A 13,453-nucleotide genomic window follows, 5' to 3' on the forward strand; every position below is an offset into this window, starting at 1 on the left:
TCCTATCTCGATGTACGTGTTTTTAATCCTTTCTCTAACTCTTACAAGAAATCTTCAATCATAGCTTGCCACAGGAGAAATGAGAAGGAGAAAAGACGTCAGTACGAAGAGAGGATTTGTAACATCGAGCATGGTTCATTTACTCCTTTAGTGTTCACCACTGCTGGAGGAATGGGTCCATCTGCCTCTACGTTCTATAAATACTTGTCATCAAGGCTGTCAATCCGCTACTCCAAAAGCTATTCAAAGATTCTTAGCTGGATTCGATGCTGCCTTTCATTTTCTCTTTTAAGGAGCTCCATTATGTGTCTCAGAGGTGCTCGCTCATCCTACCATCATCCCTGTCACTCCTTCCGATCTCATGAGCAAGCTCTCTCAGATGGGAGGGTTTACTAAACTACATGTACACAAATACTGTATACTATTATGTTCTATTATTTATCTGTCTATTTTTAACTCAGACACTCATACTTATAACTTGTATTATGTATATTGTAAAAAAAAAAAACTGAATACTGTCCATGTACATGTACAATACACTCACAAATGTACGTGTCATCAGTGTTTTATTTTTTATTATCTTATGTAGTGATGGTAATCACAGGATGTTGCAGCAGTTGTTAAGTAAAGGTTATAATGTTAATGGTATTGATCAGGAAGGAGCCACTGCACTGATACACTGGTAAGAATACATGTACATGTACATGTACATGTATCTGTACATGTATGTACATGTACATGTAGGGTATACGTGTTTTTTTACATTTAATAAATATTCTATGTACATGTGATGCCAATTGTTACCAATGGTACTGTACATATTCTGTTCATTGTTGTATTTGTCATTTCTATTGTTTTGCAAATGCATGTACAGTATATGTACATGTACGTATTGTTCATGTACAATGTTCATGTTCATGTTATATTATACAGTGTGTTACGGTGTTCAGTTGGTTTGTGCTGATCTCCTTATAAGGAAAGGAGCTAATATTGACCAGCAGGTATACCAATACACACTATCACCTCATCACGTACATGTACATGTAAATTGATTCATTAGTCCCTGTACTGTAGTACAGGGTCTCAGACCAAATTTCACCAGAATTGAAAAGGAGAGAATTCTTCATTTTTATAATTTTTTCTGATACATACACATGTTCTTATGTTGTGTAGCAAGTTTGAGCTGATTTTGATAAAAATTGGATTTTTAATGAATTTTTAAAGTTACTCAAAAAACAGACCAAAGTCCCTGTACTGTAGTACAGGGTTTCGGGCCAAATTTTGTCAAAAATGACTACGAGAGAGTTCTCCATTTTTATAATTTTTTCTGATACATATACATGTACATGTTTTTATGTTGTGTAGCAAGTTTGAGCTGATTCTGATCAAAATTGGATTTTTTATGAATTTTTAAAGTTACTCAAAAAACAGGCCAAAGTCCCTGTACTGTAGTACAGGGTCTGGGGCCAAATTTCACCCAAATTGAAAAGGAGAAAATTTTCTATTTTTATAATTTTTTCTGATACATATACATGTACATGTTCATATATTGAGTAGCAAGTTTGAGCTGATTTAATTATAAATTAGATTTTTTATGAATTTTTAAAGCTGCTACGTACATGTACATGTACATGTACATCTACATGCATACCATTAGCCTTGTTACATGTTTTCTGCTCACTTAGCATGCTTTGTTGGAAACCCAGATGCATACAACTGTACATTTACATGTACATGTACATGTACAATATACACTATACAGTACAATACAGTAGTATAGTGTGTTATAGTGTTTTTAATACAGTTTTAATGCTATGTGTACTGTACTTGTCATTCTCAGGCTATAGATGGTTCAACAGCACTACACAGTGCATCAGTAGTTGGCTCGGTCTCTTTCATTCAGTTACTATTAATGAATGGAGCCAATCCTAATGCTAGAGATAATGATGGCAGGCTTCCATTACACTGGGCCACTGCATCACGCTCTGTTGAAGCACTGGAACTATTACTGAAGGTAGGGACGTCATGTACAATTGTACATATACAATTGTACATTTACATGTACTGTAGTGTAGTGTCATTGTTTTTATGGTAAGCATGAGTGAGCATAAAACTGTTGCTTTAGTTTTGCAGTCTTGTAAATAAAATGATAAATTGTTCATGTACAAAGATTTCACTAAATGGGTGGAGTAGGACTCGTTTTCCTCTTGAAACTACATGTACATGTACATGTGTACATTTAGGTGTGTAGTATTTGACAGGCTTGAATCTTTAGTGTATTGTATAGTGGAAAGTTTTTGTAGATTTTGTGATTTTTTTCCCAAAATTTATGAAAATTAAATCTGCAAAAAAAATTGATTTACATGTACACGTATATGGTTTAAGATGGCTGAAAAGTAAAAATCACGAAAATTAAAGCCAAAAATTTTCTGCTATACGGCAGATAGTCACCAAATTCCTACTTGTAAATTACCAAAACGATCTCTCTCTCTCTCTCTATTACAGGAGTCTCAGTATAATGTTGATGTCACTGATGGTTCTGACATGACTCCATTGATGTGGTCCTGTTATAATAAAAATGAATTAATAGCTAAAAGACTAATAGAACTGGGAGCTGATGTACATGAGAAAGACACTGATGGAAGGACAGCAGCTCACTGGTACAATATCTCATGTACATGTACTTCTTATTGTATTTTATGTTTGTATCCCCAGGGCTGCTAAAAGGAGTGATATTAACATGTTGAAGTTGATCCTAAAACCTGACATGACTTATTTCAAGGATGTTTAAGTGTGTGAACTACATGTACATGTATTATCTTTGAAATTATGTACTGTACATGTACATACAGTATTAATGTACATATACATTTGTGTATCATGTACATGTACATGTATTTTCTCTTTTTTCTCTGTTTCTCTATTTTAATTCTTTCTTTTATCTCCTCTCTCTCACACCTCTTCCCTCCCTCCCTCTCTCTCTCTCCCCAGGGTTGTACTGTAATGCATGTATCGGCTCATGAAGGTTTTCAAGCTGGTATAGAATACATAATGAGCCTGAGACCTGAGAGTGTCCATGACACAGACAAAATGGTAAAGCAGTGTACACTTACCATATTTTAAAACTCTCCTCCTTTTCTGTCCTCTCTTTTTCTTCTCCTTCCCCACTCTCTCTCTCCCTCCCTCTCTCTCTCTCTCTTCCATTCATTACCCCAAACATGTACATGTATTTTTTTCCGTCTTGCTCTCCCCTCAGGGCAGGACTCCATTACATTATGCTGCAGCAATGGATCGTGTTCATGTTTGTTACCATTTGCTCAATAAAGGAGCTGATGCTAGTCAAAGAGACAGTGACAATAAGACTCCATTGGATTATGCATTGATCAAGCAACATGAGTTTGTCGTGGCTCTCTTCACTTGTCATGATGCATCAGTTGGGGACTTTATTAAAATGCAGAGGTACAGTACATGTACATGTACATGCTGAAATGACAATGGACAACTACATGTACATGTAATGTACACATTTACATTTATACTTGCGTCAATTTAAATTGAAAACAATATACATGTACACAATACACATACAACGTATACATGTACATGTACATGTATGTACACATGTACATGTACATGTATGTACACATGTACATGTACATGTCACTTTTTCTTTTCTGTATAGGATTGAGGCTGATACTGGTAGTTTATACAGTGGTGGTACTGATGGGTATGGTTTAGTGTCTGAGAGTGTGTCATTCATTGCTCCATCAGAATATGCTAACAGGTCAAGTGTCACTGGTATCATTAATCATTATCTTGGATACTTTATACCCGGAGATAATAAAAGTGAGTTCTTTTTCCATGTACTGCATACATGTATTATTGTGGGGGAAACATTCTTTTCATCATCAGCCCTTGTGAATGAAATATTCTCTTTCCAAATGAAAAAGTTATTCATCAATGAAATAACATTGGATCATCGTTTTTATATATTTTATCCAATAAAATACAAATGGCTATGGGCATTATAAAATGTACAGTACTGTTCAGCTATAAGTTAACTTTTATCGTGTGTGTGTGTGTGTGTGTGTGTGTACGACACAGGTGCAACTTGTCTATGCACTGATCCAAGCTGCACTAGTGAAGGTAGCACCTGTATCGTGTATTTATCATGTACATCATGTACATGTACTTATCTCGTTTTATGTACATGTACATTAGACCAACCATCTGCTGTAGTTTACATGTATAAAAACTTTCATCCTCCTCTATGTCTACTTGTACATGTACTTGTTCTCTTTTCTCTCTCTTCCTATTCCCTCTATTTCTTTACTCAGGTCCTCCTCTTCATTATTATTTCTGGATCAAAGGCTCAAATTTGTACTAGTCTTGATCAATCAAGAGACACAACAGAAAGAAAGGGACTATACTCTCAGTAATAGGTGGAGCTAGTCAGAGGATTAAGGACAGGGAGGACTACTCACCAAACGATCTTCATTGATAAAAAAAATAAAAAATAAACACAAAAGACGAATAGTTGCTCGAGAAATTGACGATGAAAAAATGGATGGACTGCTTCACATCATTTTGAGTTCTATTCACCTGGATGGAGAAGTATTTGGTATATTCTTAGATATACTCAGAGAGGAAGATACTCTAAGAACTATTGGACTAGCTGATGAGCTTATACAAAAATAATAATAGCTAGGTATTTTTGCTTTAGTATTATTACAATTATTCTTATTGTTGTTGTTGCTTTTTAGCTTAATATTGTTGATTTTATGAAAGCAATTGCTTTTTTAAAATTATAACAAAAAAGAAAAAGAAAAATGTAAAAATTCTTGAGTATCTCTTCATTGATGTACATGTATAGTTGTCATAGCAACAGTCATTTTCCTCAGCAACGCTACTGATCTAGTTGTTAGAGTAATTCTTCTATAGAAAGTAGAAGGAGGAAGAGAGAGAGGATCAAGAGAGAAAGAATGGAATGACATCATGAGAAGTAACATGACTTACCCTTTTTGATGAAAAGGAGCATACATTGGGTACCCCATAAGAACAGTAACAGTATACCATAACCTAATGATAACAATAAACAATGTATCATGTAATAAGTAAAAGAAAATGCACGTAGACATGTACATGTACAGTACATGGATGCACATAGCCTTTGCTTTTTTCAAAATTAGCTCAGTTCTTTAAATTCTCGAATTCTTATAACTTGAAAATTATCAGCTCAAATTTTCTACATAGCATAAGGGCATCAATATGTATCAGAAAAAGTAATAAAAATTGGGAGTGATTTGGAGCCATTTTTTGGAAGAAGTATGGGCTATATAAAACCTTGGGTATTTATCAAAAATTGGCCTATTTCTAAAAATCCTCATAACTCGAAAATTATTTGTCAGAAACGGTTCAAATTTTGTACACAGCATTAGGACATCAATACGTATCAGGAAATGTAATAACAAGCGTAACAGTGTAAAAAATATTCCTATAATTGATTTCACCACCTTGCAAGTACAACTTGGTCATAATTAAGACTTATAGAGGTTCTCTCTACCTTCAAATGCTTCTAGAGAAGTTTTTAAACAGTATCTTTATGTTCCCTTGCTGTTAGAAAGCTCTTAACTTTGTCCCATGTGTAAGCCGCCATTTTGTTTGCCGTGACCACACCCACTACGTAGGTAGCGTGGGCGGGTGGTTGCTAAGGCTTGTTATTTCTCCAATACAACATGTATAGAAGAAATGTAAGTGTGGACATACAAATATATATATATATATACAAACATCGCACGTGGTTGAAATCAATTATAGGAACGACCTGGGGGCTACGCCCCCAGGTCGTTAAAAATTAGGGGTCATTTTGGAGCCATTTTTTGCAAAAAAGCATGGGCTATTATAGCCCATGCTTTTTTGTAAAAAATGGCTAGCCTTGGGTATTTTTTAAAAATTGGCTTATTATTTTTTTAAAATGCTCATTACTCAAAAATTATTTGTCAGAAACTGTTCAAAATTTCTACACAGCATCAGGATATCAATATGTATCAGGAAATGTAATAAAACTTAGATGTGATTTCGGAGCCATTTTTTACAAAAAAGCATGGGCTATAGCCTTGCATATTTTTCAAAAATTGGCTTATTTCTAAAAATGCTCATAACTCAAAAAATATTAGTTGGAAACAGCTCAAATTATTAACAAAAATAACAAAATTAACAAAAATATTAGGTCACACACATATTTAACCTATTTATTAAAAGACACATTAATATTCTTACTCAGGAGGTAGCATAGCTTTCATCATCACAACTTCCTTTCTCACCACACCTCCCCTCACTCCACCCACTCCTCATCCTTACCTACACAACATCACATGACTATCATCAAAAGTCACATCATCTCTCACTTGTATGGTCACGAGGGGATCTTGAGGGATGAGGGAGAGGTTGGCCGTCACATGTGGTCTCCTGGTTCTTCAATACAAGAGATACTAGAGGACCAATACTGTTCCTTTCTGGAGGATGTCAGGTCTCATTCATTTAATTAAGAGGAGAACATCAAAGAGAAGATAATGAAGAGACTCAAACCTTCCTAACATATAGGAGAGACTATAATAGAAAGAGAGGGAGGGAGAGATATACATAGAGAAAGGAAAGAAGGAAAGGAATAGAATGAGGGGGAGGAGGGAAAAGGAGGGAAGAAAAATAGAAAGAAGAAAGGGAAGAAAGAAAAGAAACAAGTAAAGAAATGAGAAAATGGAGAGAAAATACATATGTACATGGTCATAGGAAAGGTTTCCTGTTTTTCTATCACTTTTCCTTATAACTGTGTGTGCCACTGCTTAGGTACAGTTTTCATGGATTAGTAAAGTGTACGAATCAAGTTAGCAAATTAATAAGTTAACTACAATGAAGTAGCTAAAAGCAAGTAAAGCAAAAAAACATGCAGTACATGTACATGAATCATTAACTGAAAATGACTATAAATACACATGTACATGTACATGTATCAATTAATGGACAATGTTATGAAGACAAATTGAGGTAATACTGTCCATGCAGTATAGCTAATAGGAGGAGCACATGAAATAAAAGCTGAGATCCCTCCCTCTCTCTCTCTCTGATGTCCTTATGAGCTAAAAAGCAAAAATTAAAATAATTTTTGTCAATTTATAAAATTTGATACCCAACTGATAAATACATGTATGCATGGAGAGAGATATACATGTACATATGGTAGAGAGTGGATACAATATTTACCTTGCAAATATTTTAGATAGTTTATCCAGTTTGATCACATTATTAGGTAGACATGTTAACTCATTCTACTGGACCTATAATAACAATAACACACAACATGTAAACATAATTATGAGTCTTTATACAAAAATAAACAACAAACTAAACTATAAACAAATCTACAACATTCAAGGGAGTTGTCTCAAAGCATGCAGTATACCATGCTATTACAATTTAATTCATACATACATGTACAGTAAACATGTATTATAATGATATTAAAAATGTTATATTTTCATTCTCACCTCAAGCGCTGACAATCAAAGTTTTCAATATCTTCAGATATTTCTTTGATTTCGTTAGATGATAGATCCAGTCTAGTCAGTTCGACCTGGTCCCACTATCTCTCATCAACATCAAATGAAGCAGTACTACCATCAGGAGGATCAATATTGAGTCTCCACAGTTTAGGAGGAATAACACTAATGCTCCTGTAATTATACACATTCACCCACTAACTTTCATACATCCACATGATCATTAATGCGTCATGAAATGAAAATCAAAAAATCATTTCTGTCATTTTTGGTGAATTTAAAAACATGTTACAAGTCTCGCCATAGCCTCCTACCTGTTTGACAGGTTCAGTGAACCGGTTTTACGAGCTTGTTTCAATAAGGATTCTGGTACAGTCCCCTCCTTACCTACCCCATCACTTTGACTAGGAGAATTGAAGAATTTGGGATTTGGTTTGAGTCTAGTAGAACCAGCAGGAGATTTTCTACTGGAACCACGACTGGAACTCATTTTATCAATTTTGGATAAATGGGTATGGTCTTATGTTGCATAGTTGGGTGGGGCTGGTATTTTGCAAGAATGGCATCTAAAAGTGAGGGCCACTTTTCTCTTCTCTTTGTATCTCTTTCATTCTTTCTTTGATTTCTTACTGTCTCGCTTACTTTACTCCTCTGTATCCTGTCCTTATTCTAACTCATCACTATATTACTGTTACTCTGTTACTGGTACCTCTTGTTCTCTATAGACTATCAACCAGTGAAGAGATGGGGACACTCCACAGTAAAGGTAGGAGACTACCTATATATGTGGGGTGGGTACGGGTCTGGAGTAGACTATGATGTGATGGAGATGTATCACTTACCAACTGGTGCTTGGGACCAGAAACCTACTACTGGTGCCCCACCACCAGGTACCTGGGGCTATTCAGCTCTCGCTATTGGGAAGGACATATATTATTTCGGTGGATATGGTGGTGGTTATTATCAAAACAGCTTACATTGTTTCAATGTGGATTCATTCAAGTGGAGGGAACTCTCTCCTTCTAGTTCTGATTATGGTCCAATGAAGAAGGGCTACTGTGGAATAGTATCAGCTCATTTTGACAGTGAAGACTATCTCGTAATAATCGGAGGACTGGGATCATCTTCTACACCTAAGCAACCTAACACTCAGTATAATAATTCTTATGGTCATTTGAGATGTAATGAGATACATTATTACAGGATTTCATCAGGTCGGTAATTCTTATCATTGATACACAATAGTTGATGAGTATTTCAAACTGAATAATTTATATTAATGTACATAAAACAGATTGTTAATAATTAAGTGTGTTTGTTAGTGTGTGTCATGTGTTTGTGTGTGATGGTGACGTGTGTCTATATGTGACGTGTGTGTGTGTACTAATACATACATTATGATGTGTCTGTGTATGATAGTGCATATGATGTATGTGAGAATTTATGAATGTATGACGTGTGTATGTGACGTGTATCTATAATGTGCATGTTATGTGTGTGTGAGTATTATCATGTATCTGTGTGTGTGTGATGTTTGTATATGTACATGTATCTATACATAAGCTAATGTGACTTGTGTGTGTGTGTAGGTTGATGTTATTTATTATCATTTTCAATAAAGTCCTGTATCACATGAGTCATTAAATTACCCACATACAATGTTCCATGAGTTTTGTATAATTATTCATTAACAATCATAACTGACATGTACCAGAATAGATTAGTAATCTTGAAATAAGGAGACCCCCTGGACCTCTCCTTCATGTGTACAGGTGTGGTGTGTGTGATGGTGTGTGTATCCATACATGAGTGTATCTGTGTGTGTGTGTGTGTGTATGTGTGTGTGTATCATGTGATAGTGATGTGTGTCTATGCATGATGTGTATGTATAAATAATAATGTACACACATATACACATACATATGTATGATGAATGTGTATAATGTATGTGTGTGTATGTGGTAAGTAAGTGTACATGAATGTTTGTACATTACTATTAGATCAATGGATATCTCCTGTTGTTACTGGAGACAGACCACCTCCTATTAATGACTTCACTCTAACACCAGTTACTAATAACACTGCGGTAATGTTCGGAGGCTCTACTGATAATGGATTCAGTAATAAACTGTATATGATAAGTTTCACTAAGACATCAGTTGTGAGTTAATACTGTAGGATGGGTTTTGATTCTGAGAATCCTTTAATTGCAAATTATTTATTATTCTTTCAGGATATATTAGAAGTACCTAATCCTGGAGGATCAGTACAATGGCCTAAGGGAAGATGGGGTCATTCCAGTGTACTGATTACCACTAGTTCAGGACCACACTTACTTGTGGTAGGTGGATCACGTGCCTATGATGCATGGTTACTGGACATTAACAAAAGAAAATGGAAAGAACTGGTAAGTATTATATTATGATGCTTGATAATGAAACATAAAGTGATTAACTAAATTTGTAACTCATGAGGTTTGAAATGTACATGTACATATTATGATACTCAGTGAAAACTACTGATGAATAATGCTGATGATATTCAGTATGTGTGTGTGTGTGACTATTTTTAGTGTGAATGTGTGTTTGTGTCATTTTGTGTTTGTTTCTTTACCTAAATATGTGTAAATATACATGTGTCTGTCTGTCTGTGTGTGTGTAAAGATGGATTCACAATTGATAGAGTGTCAATGCTGGAATTAAAATAAATTGTATTTTATATAGATTGTGTACATTGTGTATGTACATACATGTATTTGTGTGTATGTGTGCATATGTTTTAATATGTGTATGTGTGTACTAGGCCTGAGGATTTTATTCCCAAAATAAAAAAAGAATAATAGGTGGTCTAAAGAATAAAGAATAATTCTGGAATAATAGGGCAAAATTTGTAAAATTGTGCAGTAGGTGTGGCTGAATGCTTAATAAATCTTGTCTAACACCTTCAAAGATACCCATGAGTGTGCTTTACAAGACTCAATCGAGGCTTCCTTATGATGTTACAGTATAATGAGCATTAAATGAGACAAATTTTGTATAGTTATTTTGTTTATTTTTATAATACTTGGGAATAATAATAGGAATAATAGGCAAATTTATTGGGAATAAGGGAATAGAATAATGGGGACATTTTTGGGAATAATATCCTCAGCCCTAGTGTGTACTAACACGTACATCATGTGTACATGTAACATGTACATGTGTGTGTATGTGTGTGAGCAATTATGCATGCTTTACATGTAGCTTTATATGTGTATGCATGTATAGATGTACATGTATGTGTGTATATGCAGACACTTAGTTCTTAATTAAGGACTCACATGATATAATAACACACTCAGTTGTGTATACTTGTCTATTAATATATTGTGTATTATTAATTTTATTATGTCATTTTGTGTTACATAAAACACACTGTGCAGACTATAACACTGTGAGTTAGTTATTGTGTTTATTAACCAGATATCAAATCAATTAATCTGTCAACACAAATTAATTATTATCAATTTAATTTTATAGACTAATCTACCAGACAATGTCACTAACAGATACAGGCATTCTGTCTCAGTGTGGAGTGTGACCCCAACTACTAACTGGATAATTGAGTTTGGAGGAAGACTACCATACGCTGATACAGCAGTTATTGAACTCAGTAAGTACATGTAGACAGTAGTAGATACAATGTGTATTGAATATGTAATGATAATTAGTAATGATAATATTACAATAAAGTAAGTAATTCTTATGATGAATATTTAATGAGAGCATTTGACATATACCTATGATACTAATTATTACCAATTCATTCCTGCTATGTACAATAGTGAAATATAATGATTGCTAGAGTGAATGAAATATTATTATGAGTGTATTTATATACAATAATATGTTCATGTGGTTAACTGTGTAAACTGACAGAGGTCACACATACAATGATTTAACATGAATCCATCAATAATAAGGTTACCATAGTAACTAAGTGTAATTAATTTGTGTATTTCTTATTCTCCACTATTTTGTTACCGTATAGGATATACTACTGATAATGATTGGTCTACTAGTGTAATACCTCTGGACCAGTATCAAGATCAACTAAGAAGAAGGATACTGAGTGATTGGGAGAATTTAGGATTAAGCAAAGAGGTTCAATTACTCAGAGGACACTTACAAGAAAGAGAGAGAGAATTCTATGAGGAACAGCTTCAAAGAGAAATAAAAGAGAAGAAGCAGATACAGCAAGATCGAGACAAAGAGCAGCAACAGCTTTTTCAAGAAAAGGCAACACTTAGTCAGCAACTTGATGATGCTACCACTCTCCTTGAGCAAGCAGAAAAGGATAAATCAACTCTTGAATTAGGTACTATTGTGTTGTACTGTTGTTTATGTGTACATTGTTTACATTATAATACTAGTGGATTGGACAATTTTGAGTATGGAAATAGTATCCTGTACTCAATATAGGTCAAATTGTCCATGCATTATAAATAATGAGATTGATGTAGAATGAGCTCTGCTTACCATATATGGTATGATTAGCAATAATCATAGTACATGTATTTATGGGTTACTGTACATGCAGTGCAAATTTGTATAAGCAACAAATATTATTTTATCCTTAATAGAATATTACAAGAAGCTCAAAATTAAAGTTGCTGAAATATTGGAAGAGAAGACACAAGTAGAGGAGAAGAAACAGATTATTACTGGTTAGTGTATGATCAGTACATAATATGAGATGAGAGAGTGTTCTATTAATGTAGAAGATTATGAGAAACTTAAACTCAAAGTAGCTGATATGGAGGAACAATATCTCAAGGAGAAACAGATCATTATTGGTTAGTTAACTATACACACAGCATGTATTAGATAAGAGAATATGTTTATTGTGTAGACGACAATCAAAATCTCATTTCAGAGAAAGACAAAGTTATAGCCAAACTGACATCGAATGAGAAACAGATCATTACTGGTTATTGTATCATCATCAATCAATAATTATTATTAATATTCTATTAATTTATAGACCTTAAAGAAAAGGAGTTGTACATAGCCAAACTAGTGAAAGAAAGACAAGAGAGGGTCCTCAAGCAACCTATCAAAGAGACTAGTTCCATTGGACTACAATTTAATTACCTGATCCCTTCAATGGGTAAATTATTCGTGTACATGTACATGTACACATGTGAATGATTGTGTGTGTACTATACTGGTACATGTATTAGATATGATGTGTCTGTATTGTTTCAGATTCACTAGACTCTAGTGTCATTATAGCTGGACAGAAGCTCTTTATCCTACAAGGAGACAGGTCTCACTCACTCCAGTGGGAGAAATATGGATTCAGATTAAAGTGTCCTCAAGGAGCAGTGTCCAAGGATACTGAAGTAGCTGTTACTGCACTAGCTGGTGGTAATTTCAAGGTACCCAAAGGTACTGTGCTAGTGAGTGCAGTATATGCAATATCAGTATCTAAGGCACTGTTAAAACCACTGGTAATAGAGCTACAACATTGTGTGGATCTAAGAAACACTAGTCAGACTGGTTGCCTCAAGTTTGTGAGAGCTCCACTGAAATCCCCTTACCAGTTCAGTGTAGTTGAAGGAGGATGTTTTAGAGTTGGGAAAAGATACGGATCAATAAAGCGTGAGCAGTTCAGTTGTATGGGTATTGTAGCTGAGATGAGTAATGGAGACACACTTAGTGACAGTGAGAGTGAGGAAGGTTATGAGACACCACCTGAAGGTACATGTATGATGGAAATAGTGTTTTATTATTAATAATGTACAATAACAGGATCAACTGATGACACACATAATGATAGTGGTAATGGAGCAGGAGAGACTAGTGAGAGAACTGCCTCACCAATAAATACTGGACTATGTCAAGGTATGTGTGATC

At 34.6% G+C, this 13,453-nt stretch overlaps 1 protein-coding gene and 2 long non-coding RNA genes across 3 annotated transcripts in view; 2 read left to right on the forward strand and 1 right to left on the reverse strand.

The window, feature by feature from the left end:
* Positions 1-4,655, forward strand: part of LOC105314456 (tankyrase-1-like) — an 8,031-nt gene extending 3,376 nt beyond the window's left edge. Inside the window, exons 2-7 of the mRNA XM_020002453.1 lie at positions 590-645; positions 934-1,001; positions 2,992-3,093; positions 3,257-3,459; positions 3,683-3,846; positions 4,338-4,655. Coding sequence (XP_019858012.1) covers positions 590-645; positions 934-1,001; positions 2,992-3,093; positions 3,257-3,459; positions 3,683-3,846; positions 4,338-4,387 — 643 coding nt within the window. The 3' untranslated portion in view covers positions 4,388-4,655. The remainder of the gene's footprint in view (positions 1-589; positions 646-933; positions 1,002-2,991; positions 3,094-3,256; positions 3,460-3,682; positions 3,847-4,337) is intronic.
* A 193-nt stretch (positions 4,656-4,848) lies between these two features.
* On the reverse strand, positions 4,849-7,332 carry LOC109586278 (uncharacterized). The gene is made up of 5 exons (XR_002186915.1): positions 7,261-7,332; positions 6,408-6,609; positions 6,280-6,360; positions 5,017-5,079; positions 4,849-4,935 (listed from the first exon to the last, which is right to left on the reverse strand). It is a non-coding gene; the product is annotated as an uncharacterized LOC109586278 (long non-coding RNA).
* A 2,462-nt stretch (positions 7,333-9,794) lies between these two features.
* On the forward strand, positions 9,795-11,768 carry LOC109586280 (uncharacterized). The gene is made up of 3 exons (XR_002186916.1): positions 9,795-9,963; positions 11,075-11,207; positions 11,586-11,768. It is a non-coding gene; the product is annotated as an uncharacterized LOC109586280 (long non-coding RNA).
* The last annotated feature ends 1,685 nt before the right edge of the window (positions 11,769-13,453 follow it).

This window comes from Amphimedon queenslandica, unplaced genomic scaffold, assembly GCF_000090795.2.
Source record: "Amphimedon queenslandica unplaced genomic scaffold, v1.1 AMPQUscaffold_12909, whole genome shotgun sequence".
Classification (NCBI taxonomy): Eukaryota; Metazoa; Porifera; class Demospongiae; order Haplosclerida; family Niphatidae; genus Amphimedon; species Amphimedon queenslandica.